At 47.0% G+C, this 21,246-nt stretch overlaps 1 protein-coding gene across 2 annotated transcripts in view; it reads left to right on the top strand.

Annotated features, from left to right (window-relative positions):
* Positions 1-15,746: 15,746 nt before the first annotated feature.
* TOPAZ1 (testis and ovary specific TOPAZ 1) overlaps positions 15,747-21,246 on the top strand; it is a 63,558-nt gene continuing 58,058 nt past the window's right edge. Inside the window, exons 1-2 of one of the 2 annotated variants that reach the window (XM_084754774.1) lie at positions 15,747-16,068; positions 16,665-19,059. In XM_084754774.1, coding sequence (XP_084610900.1) covers positions 15,825-16,068; positions 16,665-19,059 — 2,639 coding nt within the window. In that variant the 5' untranslated portion in view covers positions 15,747-15,824. Of the gene's footprint in view, positions 16,069-16,664; positions 19,060-21,246 lie in introns of those variants that run through there. The other variant, XM_084754775.1, reaches the window with a different exon arrangement.

Below are 21,246 nucleotides of genomic sequence, written 5' to 3'. Positions count from 1 at the left end.
TTGTGGTCTGTAAGGGGAGGCTGTGGAGATGCTCTGGGACAGAGGGCTTGCCTCACAAACATCAGGACCTGAGTTCTAATCTCTGAAACCCATTAAACACCTGGTGCTGCCAGCACTTTTCTAGAGAGGTGGAGGCAGGGGCTAGGCAGCGAGCTCCTGGTTGATAAGCTCCAGATTCACCAGAAGACCCTGCCTCAAACACACACACACACACACACACACACACACACACACACACAAACACACACACACACACAAACACACACACACACAAACACACACACACACATACACACACGTACACACACACACACACACAAACACACAGACCTGGGCATAGGACACAGATTTAATCCCTGCTCAGGAGGCAGGTGATCTCTGTGTGGTCAGGGCCAGCCTGGTCTGTACAGCACAGCAAGTTATAGGCCCTCAAAAGCTACACAGTGAGAGCCTGTCTTTTTTAAAAAAAAAAATGAACAAGGGGGCTGGGAAGGGGTTCGTAGAACTTACCAAGCTCCTGCAGAAGGCCCAGGTTCAGTTCCCAGCGCCCAGCCAGCGGCTCGCAACTGTCTGCAACTCCAGTTCCAGCGACTCGGATGCTCTCTTCTGACATCCACAGGCTCCCGAACATGTTGATGCACAGACATGCATGCAGGCAAAATGCTCACATGCATAAAATAAAAATAAACCTTTAAAAAAACAAGTAAGATAAAGTGGAGAGCAATAGAGGGCAGTATCTGATGTCATCTCCGGCCTTGACACCCGCAAGCACACACCCATACAAACACAAATGTCCACCACATGCACACATGCATATGCTCACACACAGGTGACAGAAAGCACTAGACACAAACAGGGGCTTACGCCTTCTGGACTGTTCTATGGGCGGGCTTCAGGAACCCTGTTCAGATGTGCAATGCAGAGTTGTTGGGGCCTCATTCAGGCAGAGCTCATATAAATCTCAGACCTTTGACAGCCACAAACTGCCACCCCTGCAATCGAAGCTTTCCTGGGAGCCTCCCTGACTTCTAGGAGCCTCCCTGGGTCCTGGGAGCCTCCCTGGCTTCTAGGAGCCTCCCTGGGTCCTAGGAGCCTCCCTGGATCCTGGGAGCCTCCTTGGGTCCTGGGAGCCTCCTGGCTTTTAGGAGCCTCCCTGGGTCCTGGGAGCCTCCCTGGCTTTTAGGAGCCTCCCTGGGTCCTGGGAGCCTCTCTGGGTTCTTGGCATCAACTCCTTCTATTTTTACACACACACACACATACACACACACACACACACACACACACACACACACACACACACGCACGCGCGCGTGCGCGCACACACACACGCATGCACACACAAACACACAAACAGCCACAATACCTTTGCACTTGCTTCCTTAATCAGATCCATATTGGAAAATAAACAGAGCTTTGCAGGAATATGCATTTCCGTCTACCACACCTCTGTCTCTGTGGCCCCTGACATAAACAACTAACAATACGCACATAGCAAGACAGACAAAGCAGCTGGTTGTGGTGGTGTGAATGAAAATGTGCCCCCCTGGGCTCACGTGTTTGCACTCTTGGTTCCCAGCTGGTGGGGCTGCTCGGCGATGTTGTGTATGTCCTAACCATTAGGAGGCACAGCCTTGCTGGGGGAAGCACATGGCTGAGGGCCAGCATTGAAGGTTTATAGCCTCTGCCCGTCCCAGGTCACCGAGCCTCCTGTGTGAAGGATCTGTTAACTTCCTGTATTGTCCAGCGGTGCCCTGCCTCCCCTGCCATTGTGGGCTCTTCCTCTGGAACCCTGAACTCAGATAAACTCTTTGTTCCTTAAGCTGCCTAACAAGCCGCTGCTCGAGCCTGTGAACTAAGAGACAAACGCATACTGGGAATTGTTGATAGTGGACAGCCTGTCTTTCTAGGTCAAAGTTTCTGAGTCGCCCATTTGCTTGAAAGGTTGTTACGCGTTTAAGAGACAGACCCCCACCCCCACCCCCAGAGGAAATGAGTCACTGGGAGGCAGGCCTTGAAGTCCTACAGCCTCGTCCCACTTCCTGTGTCGCTCTGCTTCCCGCCTTCAGATGCCTCACACACCGGCCACCATGGCTTCCCACAGCACCGATAGACAGCCATATGGAAGTGTGGAGCCATGTCCCGCACTGGACACATCTGCCTGCAAGAGAGAAAGCCGTACACAGAGCTGATACAGCAGCCAGGCACTGGACACATCTGCCTGCAAGAGAGAAAGCCGTACACAGAGCTGATACAGCAGCCAGGCACTGGACACATCTGCCTGCAAGAGAGAAAGCCATACACAGAGCTGATACAGCAGCCAGGCGGTCCACTGCCTGCAGCAGGAGAGAAGCCCAGTCTGCCAGGAACATCAAGGCAAACCTAGTTGGGGGCTGGAGAGATGGCTCAGGGGCTCAGTGGCTAAGAGCACTGTCTGCTCTTCCAGAGGTCCTGAGTTCAATTCCCGGCAACCACATGGTGGTTCACAACCATCTATAATATGACCCGATGCCCTCCTCTGGCTTGCAGGTGTACGTGCAGATAGAGCACTCATATACATAAAATAAATAAATAAACCTTTTTTAAAAAACCTAAGTTGGGTGATTTAAGGTAATGAACAATTTTGCAAGAGTGGGAAATCTTTGCAAGTCACTATTTTTCCTCCCACTCTTTAAAAAAAAAAAGCACAGAAGGGAAACATTTGCTGTTTTTTAGTGCTGAGAGCCATTGCATCTGCACCCTGCCATTTCGAAACTGGCAATGCTGATTTGTAGTCTCCACTAATCACTTAGCTTACATCACTCCCTTAGTACTTAGCTCACATCACTCCGTTAGTACTTAGCTCACATCACTCCAACAACAAGACAGGAACCATTGTATGCAGGGGCACTGAGATGGGTTAGCCCAACATCTCAGCGCCACACCCCTGACATTGGCCCTGTGGATGCAGAAGCTATGGGGTGCAGGCAGACAGTAAACTCAGGCTTGGGGAGCGTCTGCCGGGCCCGCTCTGGAGACTTCCCATGGCCTTTCTTCTGGGACATAAGTCTTTGCTCACACTATCCTCTGCCACAGAAGGCATCTTGTGACTATTTCCTCAATGACCTGCACCACTTCCCTAAATTATAGTCTGCACATGCCTGTGTGTGCATGTATGTGTAGTGGTTTACTGAGCCATGACCCTCTGTCTCAATGAATAAGGTGGAAGAGAGATCAAGGATGATTCTGTGCCTCCACACGCATGTGCACACGCATGCACCTGCACCCACACATGGGCACACCACACATAGTCCAGGCATTACACAGGGCACCTTGGCCACTGAGATGCCTGCGAAGTGCCTCTGCTGACCCTTGACCTCTGTTCGGGCAAAGCTGCAAGTGATCCACTTATTTCCACAGTAACTTGAAGTTGTTCCTTGAAGCCGGGCAGTGGTGGCGCACGCCTTTAATCCCAGCACTCGGGAGGCAGAGGCAGGTGGATCGCTGTGAGTTCGAGGCCAGCCTGGTCTACAAAGTGAGTCCAGGACAGCCAAGGCTACACAGAGAAACCCTGTCTCAAAAAAAAAAAAAGAAAGAAAGAAAGAAAGAAAAAGAAAAGAAAAGGAAAGAAATTGTTCCTTGAATGATTCAGCCTTCAGCAGTAAGCTCACTCCACACTATTTCCAGAGAGATCTGGGCCCATCTCCTACCTTCCCCAATGCCCTGAGCACCTGCCAGCAGCCGAGCAACAGTGGACAAGCTGAGGGGAGCGCCCACTCAAGCGTCTGCCATAACGCCCATCACTGACCAATGGCCACGACAAATAATCAAGAGTTCCAACTTGCCCAGGTCTTTCTCATCAGCTCAAGTTTCTTTTCTCTAAGATCTATCTAATTATAACTTTAAATCACGTGTGTGCGTGTGTGCATGTGTGCGTGAATGAGCGTGGGTGTGTGCACGCGAGTGCAAGTGCCTGGGGGGGCCAGAAGAGGGCGACAGAGCCGCTGAAGCTGCAGTTGCAGGCAGTTGTGAGCCCATCCAGCAAGGGTGCCGGGAACTGAACACACGTCCTCAGGAGGAGTTGAACACTGTCTCAACCACTGACCCGGCTCCCCAGTTTCTTTTCAAGTAATTTTTTTTTACTCATGCTGATACACTGAGGTAGGGACTGAACCCAGGACCTTGTTGTGTATGTGAGGCAAAGCCTCTACCCTGGCCCTAGACAGTGACTTCCACAGTTAGAGGATACAAGGAGAGGAGAGGATGGGGGGGGCAGGGGGGAATCGCAAATCAATTATCTTAGATTTCACTTATTAGCTAGAAACGAAACAAAATAAACCCAAAGAGAGCAAGTTAATTAAATAGATAAAATTAGTAGATAATTTAAAAATAGAGAAAATGGAGCAAGGGGCTGAAGAGGTGGCTTAGTGTGAGGGAGGGGAGAGGAGCTCCCAGCACCCACACAGAGCTCACGGCCATCTCTAACTCCAGTTTCTGGCATTCAATGCCTTCTTCTCGCCTTTGCGGGCGCCAGGCGCACAACAGTGCACTACGAATATGCAGGCAAAGCATTCATACAAATAAGATAAATAAAATCGAATCAAAAGTAGAGAAAATACAAATGGAGAAAAATAAGATTTAAAGAAAGCCTAATTCCTTCTTAATTCTAGTAGCAGACTAACAAAAATCATTTAAAAAACAAAACAAAAACTAGCTGCACACCAGGCAGTAATGGCACACACCTTTAATCCAAGGATTCAGGAGGCAGAAGCAGTCAGATGTGTGTGTTCGAGGCCAGCCTGGTCTACAGAGTGAGTCCAGGACAGCCAGGGCTACACAGAGAAACACTGTCTTGAAAAAACAAAAACAAACAAACAACAAAAAAGCCTAGTTACACCAATAAATAGAAATACAAATTACCTATATTAAGAATGAAAGGCTATAAGATGATTTAAAAAAAATTTTTTAAACCTTATTCATGGCAATAAATCATGGAATCTAGGTGAAATGAACAACTTCGTGAAAACTACAATTTATTAAAGCTTCTGCAAGAGGAAATAAACCCGGAGCTGGAACACCCAAATCTTAGAGGTGCACAGATAGTTTCATTAACATTTTTTATCAAACTTTTAACATGAAAACTTCAAATATTAGTTTTACACACAAACTCTTCCAGAAAATAGATAAATTTTTAATTTTTTATGAAGCCAACTTGTTTATGAGGCCAACATTTTTCTTTTTCTTTCCTTCTTTTTTTATTTTATTTATTTATTTATTTATTTTTAGTTTTTAAAGACAGGGTTTCTCTGTGTAGCCTTGGCTGTCCTGGACTTGCTCTGTAGACCAGGCTGGCCTCGAACTCACAGAGATCCTCCTGCCTCTGCGTCATGATTGCTGGGATCAAAGGCATGCACGACCACCGCCCGGCCTGAGGGCAACATTTTTGTAATACCAGCATCTGAGACCTTCAAAGGGAAATGCAAGGAGCACACATGAGGTTCAGTGCCGCTGTGCCGGCGGTTATGCACACTCTAAAGAAAGCGCTAGATGGGGTAAAAGAGTGAAACCTGCAGTGGCGGAGCCATCTGTTGAATTGGAGCCCAACGTTCATTGAGGAAATGGCACCTGAGGGCACAGCAAATGCTTTCAGCGCGGGCTCTAGGGATGCAGGCTGGGAGGAGCGTGCGTGCGGCTGCGCAGCGGTGCTTGGCTCAGCGACTGTAAGAAGACGCTAGGCTGAAAGGTAGGCACAGACACCACCAAGGTGAGTGCAGTCATCACAGCAGCAGCGTCAGAGGCACTTCCTGGTGGAGGCTCCAAGGAAGAACAAACAGAAGCGTGCACCGGTAGCCTCTGAGGACGGAGCTCAGCTGGTGGAGTGCCAGCAAGTGGGAAGCCCCACGTAAGCCTGCAACCCCAGCACTCAGGAGGCAGAGGCAGGCAGACAGCCCGGTCTACAGAGCTAGTTCCAGGAGAGCCAGGGCTACACAGAGAAACTCTCATCTGACAAACCAAAAACAATAAATAAATGGAAACTTAAAGGTGTATATGGTCAACATGGACTGAGATCTGTCTCTAGCGTGAATGAAGGCCTGGGTTCAGTCAGCAGTGGGAAGAGGGCGAGGAGGGAAGGGTAGGCGGTCAGAGTGCATACAGTTCGGGAAAGCCCTTTGACACTTACACCATTGCCAAATGGGACGATGTAGCCCAGCAGGTGCAAAGTATCAGTTGCAATACAGTTTATGTGTCTCAAAGAAAAGATCGCTGAAAACAGAGGAGTTTGATTATTCCGGTTCTACCCGTGGGCACCTTAAAAACTGGAATTTAGCAGATTATTTTCCTATTATATTTTCTATTCAAAAGCTGTTTAGCACTCGTCTCCCGGACAGAGTTTCAGTGCAGCGGTCCGCCTTAGGGGATTTCTTCAGGCACATTCCAGAAGGAAGAGAACCCAGCACTTAATGAGCCTGCTGCATTTTAGACTCCAGTAGGGAGACTGGAGGCAGCGTTCCCAGATCAGCCTTTAGCGTGCCAATTACATATGAGTTTAGAGGATGTTCTCAGAGAGCCTCCTGTTGGCGGCAACCTGCAGGAAAGGATGTCATAGGACACATGTGCAGCCCTGTGGACACAGTGGCAGCCACTGGCGCTCTGACACTGAGGAAAGAAAAACTCGTGGCCGAACGAGATTGCTTTTAGTCTCACTGAAGAACAGTAGTCGGCATCACGGGGGGGGGGGGGGGACTTCCAAGGTGCCCAGCAGGTATCGGAACGCCCCAATAGTACAATCCGGAGTACTCTGGCTTTCCCCTACACCTACACACCTGTGCTACAGCTTAATTTCCAGGTCAGGTGAGGTAAGAGACTAACCATAACTATTACTTATAAAACAGGATAATCGTCACGGGCTGCAATCAAAGTTCCTTGAAATTTGCGAATTATTCATTTCTACAATTCCCATTTAAGGGTTAGCCATCGTAACAGAAGGAGACGACAAAACTAGCTAAGCAGGTAGGCCTTCAAAACACCAGCTCGTAGTTGACACGAGCTTTGAGTGTTTTTATTGGTTAGCTACATTTTAGTAGGTGTCCGAACTCTAGTCCTACCAGAAGGAGTGCCCAGGTGTGGTCTCTGTAAGATGATGCGAAGGGACCTAAACTCTCACTCCACACTTGTGAACTTCCACGCTGAGTTCCTCAAGGCTTTGATGCTGGGGACTCTGACACCCTGGCCAAGGCTATGAACAAGCCAAGGACAGTGCTCTGTGATTGTAGACGGCCCTAAGGGACAGAGGCGAGCAGGACACATTGAGAGAAGTTCCGTTTAAACAAAGTAAAAAGCATTTGGTTTGAACTGTGCTGGGGCAATGTGTGTGCCTGATGAGCGCGGCTTGGGTAGATTCCCAGCTCTTTTCTTTATCTTCTTCTTCTCCTTCTCCTTCTCCTTCTTGTTCTCCTTCTCCTCCTTCTCCTTCTTCTCCTTCTTCTTTCTTCTTCTTCCTCTTCTTCTCCTTCTTCTTCCCTAGACCGAGGTAAAATTAAGGAGCGGTCCTGGGCAATTAGCGACCTGGAAGGAATAGCTTTTAGCACACTGCCATCTAGTGGCCCCAGAGGAGAATGCGCAACAGAGGAGGGACCCTTGAGAGTCTAGGTCTCTCTAAACTGTGCAAGATTAAACCTGCATCCTTGGGAGGGGCCGAAGACCACACCCCATCTCAAACCCGACGCTGGGAGACTAAGGCAGGAGGGAACAGCCTTCACGCCATCCTGGACTGAGTAACAGACAGACTCCACAGCAAAGAACAAACAAAAATCATTTAAAACTAAAGACTCACTCACCACTCCTTAGAAATAAGGCAGCCTCTCTCTCCAGGCTCTTCTGCGTCCTCTCCTCAAGGACCCAAAATGAAGGTGATTTCAAAGCAAAGACTGATAAAGCCAGACACCCACTAAGTGAGTGCAGAAGCCACTAGAGTAAGAGACCGTCTTTTGTTTTGCGTACATGTGTATGTGTGTATACGGGTCCACATCCGTGGGTGTGCGTGCAGTGCATTGTGTACAGGCGCTGTGGGTGCCTATGCATCTGGAGACCAGAGGACAGCCTCCCTTCCGTCGATTAACTCTTTCAGAGTTTTGTGCTGTCTCATTCTGGGTCTCAGGGAAAGGCGCTCTGCAAGCACTGAGACGTTGTGCCTGAGATCTCTGTTCTTGGGGTCTGAGACACTCTGCCTGGCTGACAAGACCTAAGGAGACTGAGCAGCTGACACCTCGTCCCCATCCTGGTGAACCAGTCTGTAACATAAGTGCCTTCTCTGTCTCCACCACACTCCTGTCCCTGCTCTCGTGGACGGAGACACAGAAGGGACAGGAAGCTTTTCTTCCCTCAACACCAAACACCCCGGGCTCCTCTGACCTGTTCTTGGTGGTGGTGGCAATGGAGGTTTTTGTTTTGTTCTCAGCCCTCAGTTGCTGGACTTGCAGCAGTGTGAGTGCCCTTCATCCCACCAAGGGAATAGCAGGCAGTGGCCTTCCCAAGCAAACGCTAGGGGAAGACCAAAGCGGACCCCTCAAGCTTTCTTCTCACAGCCCGTCTTCCTCCCCACAGAGTCCCCTCCTTGTGTTGTGAGTTCCCAGCTCCTTATAGGCTGCTGCCACTGCCGAGAGCAGGGCACATCTGTTCAATGAGAAAGTCTCAGGGAAAATTCAGAGGAAACAAATTGCTATTTCCTAAAGGATTTTTTTTTTTTTTTGAGACAGGGTTTCTCTGTATAGCCTCGGCTGTCCTGGACTAGCTTTGTAGACCAGGCTGACCTCCAACTCACAGCGATCCACCTGCCTCTGCCTCCCCTAAAGGATGTTATGACATGTGTTTTAAGAAGAAAAAAATGAAGCCCTCAAACATCTCACCACAATCCAGAGCTGAGGACCCAAGAAGAAGACTGGGTATAAGGGTGTCTGTCTCTTCACACTGGGGAAACCGAGGCCATATGAAACCAGTAGTGGGGGGGGGGGGGAATCCAGCTTAGTTTTTGTTAAGTATTTATTCATGTATATAGTATGTTACGTTGCATATGTGTACACATGTGTCTGCAGAGGCCAGAGGAAAACATCAGACATGTGCTGGCTTGAATGAAAATACCGCCCCCATAGGCTCTTATGTTTGAATGCTTGGTCCCTAGCTATGTGGACAGTCAAAGGTCGCATGTAGCTGCACACATGTGTGCACTGAAATTTTGTTTTATTGGATTTTCATATCCAATATTTCTGAATTTTCACTCTTAGTCTCAATTTCTAGGCTGAATTTTTTTAAAGATTTATTTATTTTAAGAATTATTTATTTATTCTAAATAGTGTTCTGCCTGCATGAGTGCCTGCACACCTGAAGAGGGCACCAAATCTCATTATAGGTGGTTGTGAGCCAACAAGTGGTTGCTGGGAACTGAACTGAGGACATCTGGAAGAGAAACCAGTGCTCTTCCTCTGAGCCATCTCTCCAGCCCCCCCCCCTTTTTTTTTTGCCACATTGCTGGCATTCCTGTTCATGTTTCGCACTGATTTCTGTTTTTCACTCACCTGCTTATTTGAATCAAAATGACCTTTTTAGATTTCAGCATCCCACCGAGGAGTCACACGCTTTTGACTCCCTGTGTGTTCATATTTCCTGTGTCTCTGTACTTCAGTCAGCACTGTTTTGTGGTGGCCGCCTATCTCAGGGGTCTCCCTGACTCTCTTTCCTGCTACTTATTTTGTGAGGTCCATTTTGGGGGCAGGCTTCTCTTGGGTCCTCACTGCCACTTAGAAGGGAGAAAACGATTGGGACCCTTGGGAAGGGTCAAGATATCAAATGTAGTTTAAAAAGCACCAACTGCCTCCTTAATAGGCTCAGGAAGGAAGGGGCCGAGGTTCCCAAGAGCAGACTGTGGTTCTAGAAGTCGATAAAGGTTACACTAATTAAGCTGTAAAATAAGAAGCCCATGGGGTCATTCACGCCTCTGATCTCAGCTCTTGGGAGGTTGAGGAGGGGACGATAAAGGCAGGTGTGGTCATTCATGCCTCTGGTCCCAACACTCGGATGGTTGAGGATGGGATCATATGTTCAAGGCCAACTTCGGCTACATAGCAAGCTGAGCTACATAGGGAGACTATGCCTCTCAAAAAACAAAACAAAAGAGGGCAAAACAGCGAGATAACACAGAGGCAAAGATTTTAAGTTCACTCCTTGGTGGACAAATCTCTAGGAATCTTAGTACCTCTGGGGTAAAGAAGTAAGAGAAGCTGTAAGTCTGGGGAGGTGGCTCAATGTACATGCTTTATGTGCAAACATGAGGACCTGAGTTCAAATCCCAGGCCCACATAAAAGCCACAGAAAAAAAAAACCAGACAATATTTGCCATCTCACTGCACCCCTCATATGAGAGATAATTCCTGAAACTCACGGGCCAGCTAGCCTGAGCTATAAAGAAAAACAGAAGAGACCCTGCCTCAAACAAAACATGAAGACTCACACCCAAGACTGTCCTCAGACCATATTCAGGCAGCGGGTACCTGCATTCTCAAATGTGAATGCACTTCAAGGCAAAAAAAAAAAATGTTTAAAGCAATGAATGAAAAAGATTGGTTTCCCTTACACGTGTGACAGCAATTAGCTAACATGTCATTTTTAGAACTGCAGTAAACGATTCATTTGCAAATGTATGTCAATGGCATTACTTCAGAAAAACAGTATTCTCAGAAGGATGCAAGGAGAGAGAGAAGAAGAAGAAAAACAGGTTCTGGATGGTCCCAACTCATTTGAGTCCTAACTGAGAAGACACTTCAGACAAGAGTGTGGAAGATTAAAGAAAGGGTGTCCAGCACATCCCTAGAAGGAAGTAGGTGCTTCTTCTGCCCGCCTTAGCCAATCGAGCAACAAACAAAGCATATGTGAGTCAGTCCACAGTAAGGGAGAGGATGGAAGCCTGGCCTTGGTACTTCCACGTTACAGGAAGTCAGGTGCAGTTAGAGAGCATACCAGCCTCTAGGTTTGCATAAAGTGATGGAGAGGACACCACTGCTCCCCGCAGAGGCGCGCCACTCAAAGCTCCAGGGTGCCAGCACTCACGGAGAAGGTCCTCTGTGCAGAAATCCTGTGCTTAGGAAAGGGCAGTTAGTTAAGTAGTAACGGGGGTGGGGGTTCTTATAAATGTTTAGAGCCTACAACGAGCACTTTATTTCCAGAACGCACTGGTTCCATAATGAGTTAGTGGTAGGCTTCTTGATTAGATTTTGTCAGCTTGACCCCAGGGAAGAAGAATCTCACTTGAAACAACGCCTTCATTGGATGGCTGGTCGGCAACTGGGAAGGGCATTTTCTTGGTTGTGACTAACGTGGGAGGCCCAGCCCATAGGGAACAGAGCTTCCCCTGGGCAGATAGCCTGGGTGATATAAAAAAAAAAAAAGCACAAGCTACGAGAAGCAAGCCAGTGCTCCTCCACGCCTTCTGCTTTGCTTCCTGCCTTGAGTTCCTGCCCTGCTGTCCCTTCATGGCAGACCGGAAGCTGTGAGCCAAATAAACCCTTTCCTGCCCACGTTGCTTCTGGTCATGTCCCTCATCAAAGCAAACTAAGGCAGTAGGTGACTCCAGCCAGCTCAACAAAGGCCCAGCGCGCTGAAGCGAAGGGCTGTGCTGCTGCCTCCTTCTGAGCCAACCCATCAGATGAACCTCAGAGGCTTGTAACCTCTGCCTGAGCTTCTGAGGTTTAAGACAAACAGTTGTCTGGGAAGGTCAAAGCAGAACTGAAGAGACTGCAGTTAGTGCTTAAAGGCAAACTGCTGGTGTTTGCTCAGTCTAATTGGTGTGGTAACGACGCGAAACACTACATCAGCACCAGGTGAGTGCATCTAAAATTAACTTCGCAAGCCTTCTTCATCTCGCCTCCACAGCGTCTCGCCTGCTTTCTGCCACTCACACCCGTGTGGTCAGGTGTATTGTAAGAAGTCGCTGCCTTGCTTGTCCAGAGGTAGTGCTCCCATTTGACGGCCACACTGTACAGCTTACAATAGGGCAGCGGTATTCCAACAGAGTCCGTCTGTTGGAACGTTTCCGATTTTTTTTTTTTTCAAAACACCCGAGTCTCATTTTTGTGATTGTAAGTATAGCTCTTTCATGTCTTCCCACTAATGTGAAGTGACTTGGAGGATGCTGAAAGTTTTGGTAGGAGTTAGAATATCGGGTGACACAGAGGCAGGCAGTCTGTCTGGTGACACACGACCTCCGTGCTCTCCCACTGTAAAGGTAACATGGACACGGTGAATGAATGCACACAGCATTGTGTTGCTGAGTTGATATTGCCCTCCAGAGGGCGTCTCTACCCGGCTCTAAGCACAGTAACCGGGTAGGTACCAACACTCGAAGCTATGTTGCCATCTCCCAGCTGCACTTCCATGTACTTGCCTGAAGTGCTCCTGTCTGGGCTGCTTCTGTTTTATCAGGCCAGCCCTCAGGGCCACGTGCTCATGGCCTATACTGCCCCACATGCTCATGGCCTATACTGCCCCACCTGCTCATGGCCTATACTGCCCCACCTGCTCATGGCCTATACTGTCCCATGTGCTCATGGCCTATACTGCCCCATGTGCTCATGGCCTATACTGCCCCATGTGCTCATGGCCTATACTGCCCCATGTGCTCATGGCCTATACTGCCCCACGTGCTCATGGCCTATACTGCCCCACCTGCTCATGGCCTATACTGCCCCACCTGCTCATGGCCTATACTGTCCCATGTGCTCATGGCCTATACTGCCCCATGTGCTCATGGCCTATACTGCCCCATGTGCTCATGGCCTATACTGCCCCACGTGCTCATGGTCTATACTGTCCCACGTGCTCATGGTCTATACTGTCCCACGTGCTCATGGCTTATACTGCCCCACGTGCTCATGGTCTATACTGCCCCACGTGCTCATGGTCTATACTGCCCCACGTGCTCATGGCCTATACTGCCCCATGTGTTCATGGTCCATACTGCCCCACGTGCTCATGGTCTATACTGCCCCACGTGCTCATGGTCCATACTGCCCCATGTGCTCATGGTCCATACTGCCCCACGTGCTCATGGTCTATACTGTCCCACGTGCTCATGGTCTATACTTCCTTCTCCCGGGCCTCCTCTCCTCCCGGCTACATCTTCCTCTCTCTCCTCCTCCTCATGGTCCCGCTACCACTGCAAGCCCAGGACCTCTCTTCTGCCCAGTCACAGGCTTCAGTGACTTCATTAACCAATTAACTTTGAGTCAGGTGGAGCAAAGTTTACACAACAAAGCCTGGTGTACAGGAAGATGTGCTCCTCTCCACTGCAACCAGATCTTGAGGGCCAGTAATCAGCATTAGAATACATAGCAGCAGACCAACCCCAACAGCACTGAGTATCCCCAGCTGCCAAGGCACAGGAGAGAAGACTAGAGATATGTGCCTGCCACTGGAAAGAAATAAGCAAGGCAACAAAAAACCAACAAAAACAAAAAACTGTCACCTATAGCATCTTGGGAAAAAAAAAAGAAGAAGAACCTGAATTCCAGTGTAGCCTAGGTGAGAGCCAGGTGTGGTGTTAACCTACTTTTAAAGGCCCGTTTCACATATAGATGTGAAAATGTGTTAAGGATTCTGTTTCTCTTATAAGGTACATTTTATAACTCCTAGTTCACAGCTTCAGTATGAAGAACAAACACATTTATGGATCAGGAGTATTGAAATGATTATGGAAGCAATTTAAGTGTAAGTGGAAATTAACTTCTTTGCAACAGGATAGAAAATCAACTAAACTATTAAAAAGAATGTATATGTGTATAAACTATTACTTTGAGTTTCTGTTACTTATCACTTATTGTGGGGGTTTGAATAGGTACGTTCCCACCACAGATTCATGAGTCTAAATGCTTGGCTATAGGAAGTGGCTCTATTCGGAAGTGTGACCTGTTGGAGGAGGCATGTCATTGTTGGAGGAAGTGTACCACTGTGGAGGCAGGTCTCTGAGGTCTTAAATGCTCAAGCTAGGCCACAGTGTGAAACATCCAGTCTCCTCCTTGCTGCCTACAGAGCAAGATGTAGACTTCTCAGCTTCCTCTTTAGCGCCATGTCTGCCCGCACTCCGCCATGCCTCCCGCCATGATGACAATGGACTAAACCCCTCTGAAACTGTAAGCCAGCGCCAGTTAAATGTTTTCCTTTATAAGAGTTGCCTCAGCCATGGTGTCTCTTCACAGCAATGGAAACCCTAAGACACATACAGCTGTTTAAAAAGGAAAATGAAAAGGAAAGAAAAAGCTCCCATTAATTCCCTGTGGTGGCTCAGGCAAGTTCCAGCACTTGGGACTACAGAGTGAAACACTGTCCTAAGATGACAGCAACAAAGCTCAATGAATCAGCGACAATTGGAAATGCACCTGTTATGCAGTTTTCTGTGATGGTGAACACTATTTGGAGGATAAATTTACAGTGATAGGCGTGTAAAAACAAATTGTTTTAACTTGTACAAGGCAGGTTGCTCCTACCTTGAATGTCCCCTGTCAGCTGGCCTGAGATGGAACATTTCCAGGTGCAGCTGGGCTGTTTTGTTTTGTTTTGTTTTTAATTGATGATTGTTGTGAAATATTTCACTGCCTCAGCTATTCCTACAAGTTAATGGGTGACAAAATTAAACAGACTAACTGCTAAGCTTGGCTTTTGTATGAGACCCTTGTTTGGATGGCTGAGGAAACTGTTGAAAGTCTGTTATGGTCCTGACCAGTCTTTTTTTTTTTTTTTTAATAAAAAACTTCTAATTCACTAAAATCAAAACTTGAGTCAGACCGGTGAATCTCTGAATGACCCCAGACCAGCAACACTTTCTACTAAAGGACACGTTCTTCATACAAGAGCAGTAAGACAATACTGATTAAATATTTACTAACGGGCCACAGTAGATTGGCACAAAAATAACACAAGAGTCGTTTAAAGTCCATTCTGGGGCAGTGGTAGCACACGCCTTTAATCCCAGCACTTGGGAGTTAGAGGCAGGTGGATCTCTGTGAGTTCGAGGCCAGCGTGGTCTACAAAGCAAGTCCAGGACAGCCAAGGCTACACAGAGAAACTCTTGTCTCCAAAAACAAAACAAAACAAAGTCCATTCTGATATCTAAGCAAAGGAAGGTTTGTGAAGTGTCAAGGCGGGGAATGCCAGGATGCTTTCAATGGAGAGGCACGGCCTGGCAAGCGAGACAACCTTAGCTGAACTGGTGTGAGGATGGGTAAAGCAACAAAATCTAGTAGCACGGTGCTGTAGGTCAAAGGTTGAGGGCCAGAGCCGCGGCAATGGCAAAGGGAGAGCGGAAGGAACACAGGAAGTTGAATCTAGTAGAGCTGGTAAATGTGTGTGCAAAGAATCCATAAGAGATTCTAGAAGTTTCTGTCCGCCAACAACAGAGAGGCAACCTTTTAGAAATATAAATGGTAGCTTGCATGTTGGCCGCTGGGGTGCCTCTGGGCTATCTGGGTGAACGCAAAGGTAGATATTGGAGGAAGAAAGCAACGATGGACGCCGCCGACCGTTGTCAGGGTGTGAGGGGTGGCTGCCAGGAGACAAGCTCAGGCCTGGAGGAAAGCAGCAGCCCGGGCCCTTCAGGGAGCATGTGGATGGGCGGACCGCGAGGCCCCGGCCGGTTGCCCCCAGCCGAGCCCAGGGCGGGGGGGGGGGGGGGGGCGCTCCACTTCCGCTTCCTGTCCAGTACCGCGGGGGCGTGTGCAGGCCGACCAGACCCCGGGCGGCGGGCGGGCAGCATCCTGCGGCGGCGAGAGCGGCGGCCTCAGGTCCCTGGGCGGCCGGGAGGACAGATGCGGCCGCCAACGCCGCCCCCGGGCCCCGCCATGGCTCCCGGGCGCGAAGGCGAGGCCCGAGGCCCGAGGAAGCGAGGCCTTCCGCTGACGCCAGAGCCGGGCGAGGCGGGAGGCTGCAGCCTGGAGGCCAGGGCCCACGAGGAGGAGGAGGAGGAGGAGGAAGAGGAGGAGGAGAGCGGGCAGAAGAGGAGGGCGCTGGGCCAGGCTGCTGGGAGAGGAGAGGCCGAAGGTGACAAGTCGGGTGAGCCATCCGCGGCCGAGGGGCCAGGGGACAGGTGGGCTAAGGCTGCGTAGCCCACTCTTCATCCCAGAAGACATAGTAAGGAAACGGGCGGTCTCTCCCCAAGGCTTTGCACCTCGGCTGCCGCCATCTTTGTAGGAACCTTTAGTTGATTTTTGTGTGGTTCAATACTAGTGCATGTGGCTGATGAGGAGAGGCGAGGTGGGAAGGACTCGCCCATTTAGGAGCCTGAGGTCCTGACTGCCAGCAGAAGGAGTTGATACGGTTGAGCTAGGGTAAAATGATGCTGTAAAGAACTTTGTGCTGTTTTAGAATGTATAGAGGTTTGTTGGTAGCTCTTAGTTAGATCTTAAAGCCGGCCAAGGTAATGCACGCCCATAATCCCACGGAGGCGGGCAGCCTGAGCGATGCAGCGAACCCTGCTTTATATTTTTAAAAAATATTTAATATTAAGATCAATTTGTATTTCTAAACAGCTCTTTGGGGAAATACAAATGGATGGCTTCACAGATTTTCTGTTAACTGGTATTGGAGTTTTTTCCCCCCCTGCCCAGTGTAAAAAAATGTCTTCTGGTATGTTTTCTTGTTTTCATCAGCCAAAGAGAAAGGAAACGTTATTGAAGCCGCAAGTGGTGATCCACAGCCAGGGACTGACCTGGTAAGAAAGGCATCGTTAACCAGCTCGGAATCCTTACAAACAGTGGAATGCAGTGAATTTCAAAATACGGCTTCTTTACAGTCTTTGGCTAAGGAAGATTCGGTAGAAGGTATTAAAAGAAAAATTCGAATTAAAAAGTGTAAAAGATTAAAAAATCCACCTCTCAAAAAAACTAAAAGTGAGGCAACACAAAATATTACGGTTGAATTCCAAGATGAACTGTTCAAGAGTACTCCAAAATATTCTGACAGCTTATCACCTGAAGTAGGGAAAAATTGCAGTTCTGAATCACATGATTACAGTTTCCACCATTCCGAGGGTTGTAATAATGAAAGGAACTTTGAGTGTAAACCTGATGGTGTATGTCTACACATGGCAGAGAACTCTCCAAAGTTAAAGAAAGAAACCCTTAGAAGCCTTGAAGAGAAGAATGACACAAAAACTACTATGGAGCTCTTAAAAACTGAAGAAAATGTAATAGCCACTAAGGTACTGCTTGAAGAGAGTCATTCATACCAAAATAAAAACAATGGCCTGATTTCTTGCCTTCAAAGTGAAAAAAGCAAATATTCAATAGAGAAGAGTAGCATTGGGAGAAAACACAGGAAAAAGATGAAATCTGAAAAAGAAGAAAAAAATATTGATCTTAATTTCCCTAAAGTGTGTAACAATTCTGAGTTGATGTTACAAGAAAATCAAGTGGGTATGGAAGGGAAAGAAACAGAGCCTAAAAAAGATTTTCTAAAAGCTTTAAGAAAAATAAACCATAAGACACCCTCTCCAGTGGACCATTTGTGTCTCCCAGAAACAGTAGTAAAAACAAGTCCCAGACATCACATAAATGCTGTGTTTCAGAAAACTCTTGAATCATGTTTGAAAGAGGATATAAAAAATGCTTCAGAGTCCTTAGGATGCAAACGTACAGAGCCAGAAGAATATCTTGAATCAACAATAAGCTCTTCCATAAAATCACCTAGTGAGAGCCATCATCTGGGAAAGAGATCTCCATGGAGAGATTCAAGAAGTGAAACTGAGGAATCAAAGGTAAGCTGCCGCAGAATAATACCAATGACTGGCAAAAGAATTTGGCCTTTTTATTCCTGCGCTAGAATATCTGCCCAGTGTTGGAAAAAGACTACCTTGTCAGACTTAAATTATTCACTTCCAAGGTCTCTGGAAAATATTAGGCAACCTGACGCTGTCAAACACCGAATGAACCAAGCTCACTTCACTGACTCCACACTGTCTCAGCAGTCCTTAGAAAGAACCATGGAGCCCTCAAGTCAAGACAAGCGTGATTCTGATTTAAATTGTTTGTCTTCCGCTTCTTCAGTAGAACCTACTTTGATGATTATAAAGGAAGCTATACCCCATGATAAAAAGATAAGTTTAGAGGAACCCAGTGGAACTGGGACAGACACAGTTTCCAATGCTGCTGAAGACACCCAGTTAACTAATATAACTCAAGGCTTAATGGGAAATAAGAAAAAGAGAGGGAATCTATCAAAACTTAACTTGACAGTGGCATCCCAAGAGAGCCAGGAAGCAAGTAACTTTGCAAACAAAACGATGCATCGAAAAGCTTACATTACTAAGCAAACACTTGTGGCTCCAGACTTGGTTAAAATATTAAACACAGGACGGCTGAGTAATTTTAAAATTCCTTTATTGAAGAACAAGACAGGAAAAAGAGGAGTAGTAAATGCCAGGTCATCTGAGAGAGAAGCCTACAGTCCCCTAGAGCTACTTGACACTTTATCTGGAGTAGAGGCAAAGCAAAACAGGAGTAAGGAAAATACCTGTGCAACAACGTCAGGACCTCAGTCTTTGAATATGCATACTAGTGTAACTCCAGGGCAGGCTACTTCTCACTCACTCTACAATAAGGGTCCCTGTACTTCTCCAAGCTTTTCAAAGAACGGTTATGATGATAAAGCATGTGGTCACATCTCTGAACCAGGCAGTACTATTTCAAATGAGCCCATTTCTATTAAAATTGAAAATAACACTTTTTCTTGTGATCTTGGGTGTGTTGAGCAAAGTTCCTTCTGCTCCAAGAAGCAAGACGCGTTTGTGCCAGTTTCCTCTGAAGCTAGTGGTAGAAGAGTGACTGAAAACGTTTCAGACATCCTCAAAGCCTATGAAGACGACGTCCTCTTGATCGACGTGATCCAAGACGACCCAGACCTCTTCGGGACCTCCAGGGAAGGCGACACCACATTCGCTTCAGAAGTCTCCAAGATAAGCCAGGAGCCCAGTGTGTCTGAAGAGCGCCCATCAGCAGACTCTAAGCACGTGCATCTTCCTGGGAAAAAAGAACCAGGCGATTTGAGGTATGCGTGTTCAAGAATGCCTTTGGTTCAGGTGACTGTTGGGCGTTCAAAGCAGTCTTTGGTGTTAAAACTCCATATTTAATAGTTATTTATTAAATATAGCACATACTTAGCTAAAATACGTAGAAATGTCATGCTAAAGTAAGATATATCTATTTCTTGAAACATAAAACAGATTAGCTTCTAAAATCAAAATAATTTACAAAGTGACTTTGCCTATTGAGTTTATGTTCATGGTAAGTATATATATATATATATATATATATATACTCATTTTAGCCAATTTACTAATGAATTAGCCCATTTTCTGTGGATTCCTCATTAGATATTTTTTTTTAAATCATCTTTCAAGGAACAGAGGAATGCTGAAATTTATTTGAAATAAGACTCAGAAGTTAAATTAATTTTCAGAAGAAAATGATGTAAATGTGTTTTACCCTTAAGCTTTAAGACAATCACTTCAAGTCATCATTGTCCTGATAGTGCCCATTTCCCTGAGGCACCTTTATTCTGACTGGTAATAACCTTTGTGCTCAAGAGCAAGGCCTGCTCTGGTGATACAGAATTTATGTAATATCACATTTGGCCAGATTTCTATAATTCTTTAAGCCCTGGTTTGTATTTGTGTGCATTATTTAAATATCAGAACATTTCATGACTAGATGAAAAAGTAAACATAACAACACTTTCCACAAAGATTCAGTGGTGCATGGCTTACATTTCTAGTGTTTCTAGCTGCTGGGACACTGCACTCCTCCAGTATCCTTGGTGCGTTAGGCACTTGTCCCTCACCAGCAAACTCAGTGGCTTCTACTTTACCATGTGATGAGTTGGTTGCTAATATGCCCATTTTAGAGATGAGGAAAATGGTAAGAAGCTGTCGTTTGCCCAGGTTACACTGCTAATAAAGGAGGCTGTACTTGAACCCAGATCTGGCTTAATTCTAAAACTAGTGTTTAAGATCTTTACCTTTATAGCCTGGCCTGGGTTTTATAATTTGTCATTGCTAATGAAGATATGTGTAACTTTGTTTAAGATTTCTGTAGGTAAATTTAACCTTATCTGTGAAAAGAGAAAAAAAATTCCATTAGGATTGTGAGGGCTATGAGTCAAAGAACAAGTGGGAAGTATTTCAGCATCACACTGGGTAAGCAGCAAGGGCTTGTATTGGCTTCTTTGATGTTGTGACAAATCCATGAGAGAAACAGTTTAAAAGAAAAGAAGGCTCCAGAAGTTTGTGGCTTTGAGTCTGAGGAGGCCAGACTCTTGGAGTGATTGAGCATGTGGGAGAGGACATGGGTAGTGACCTCAGAGGAACGGGAGAGATGGCTCAGTCTGGAAAGCGCCTGTCATACAAGTGTGAGGACCCGAGTTTGGATCCCTAGCACTGCCACCCCAACAACAAAACAAAAACAAACACGGTGCAGAGGTTCGTGTCTACAATGGCAGCTCTGGAGGTGCAGACAAATTAACCCTCCAAGTTGACCGGCCTGCCAATCCAGCTGACTTTGGTGAGCTCCAGGTTCAGTGAGAGACCTTACATCAGAAAGTAAGATGGAGAGCTTTAGAAAACACTAAAGAAAACACCAACATTGACTTCTGGACTCCTCCCACACGGCACACATGCACACACACAAAAGATACAGACCCCAGGGGCACACACCCTGGTGACCTTCCTCCTCCAGCCAAGATCCACTTCCAAACTTTCCACCACCTCCCTGTTACCCTGAGGCCATCGGCAGACTAACCCATTGGTTAGGTCAACCCCCATTGCCTGTTTACTCATCAACACTTAGACGCACCTGTGGCCCGGGGAAGCACTCTTTCAAGTGACACTTCATAGTTGGCCTGTAACAAGTAAGAGGTAGTTACTGAGGGCCTTTTGAAAACCTGCTATTCCATGACTCATTTCAAGAATGCAAAAGAAAATTAAAACAAATCCTACATTTAAGAATAACATTGTAAAAGTAATTTTATTTTCCTGGCTCAATTGTTGTCATGGAGGTTGTCTCCTTCTGCTAACCTAGGCCTAGTCCTGGAAGCTTCTAGCCTCCATACACTCTAACCCAGGCTTAGAATGTTTTAGCCTCTGAAGCGTACTGCTTAATAAGCTCACCCTTTCTTGTTCTTTCTGGGCTCTGGGCAGCTGGTTCAGCTCAGCTATTCTGGCTCAAACTCTTCTCCCAG

This window comes from Acomys minous (assembly GCF_964271855.1).
Source record: "Acomys minous genome assembly, chromosome: 13".
NCBI classification, from domain to species: Eukaryota; Metazoa; Chordata; class Mammalia; order Rodentia; family Muridae; genus Acomys; species Acomys minous.
Note: the sequence above shows the minus strand (reverse complement) of the source record. Positions and strands in the feature narration are given on the sequence as shown.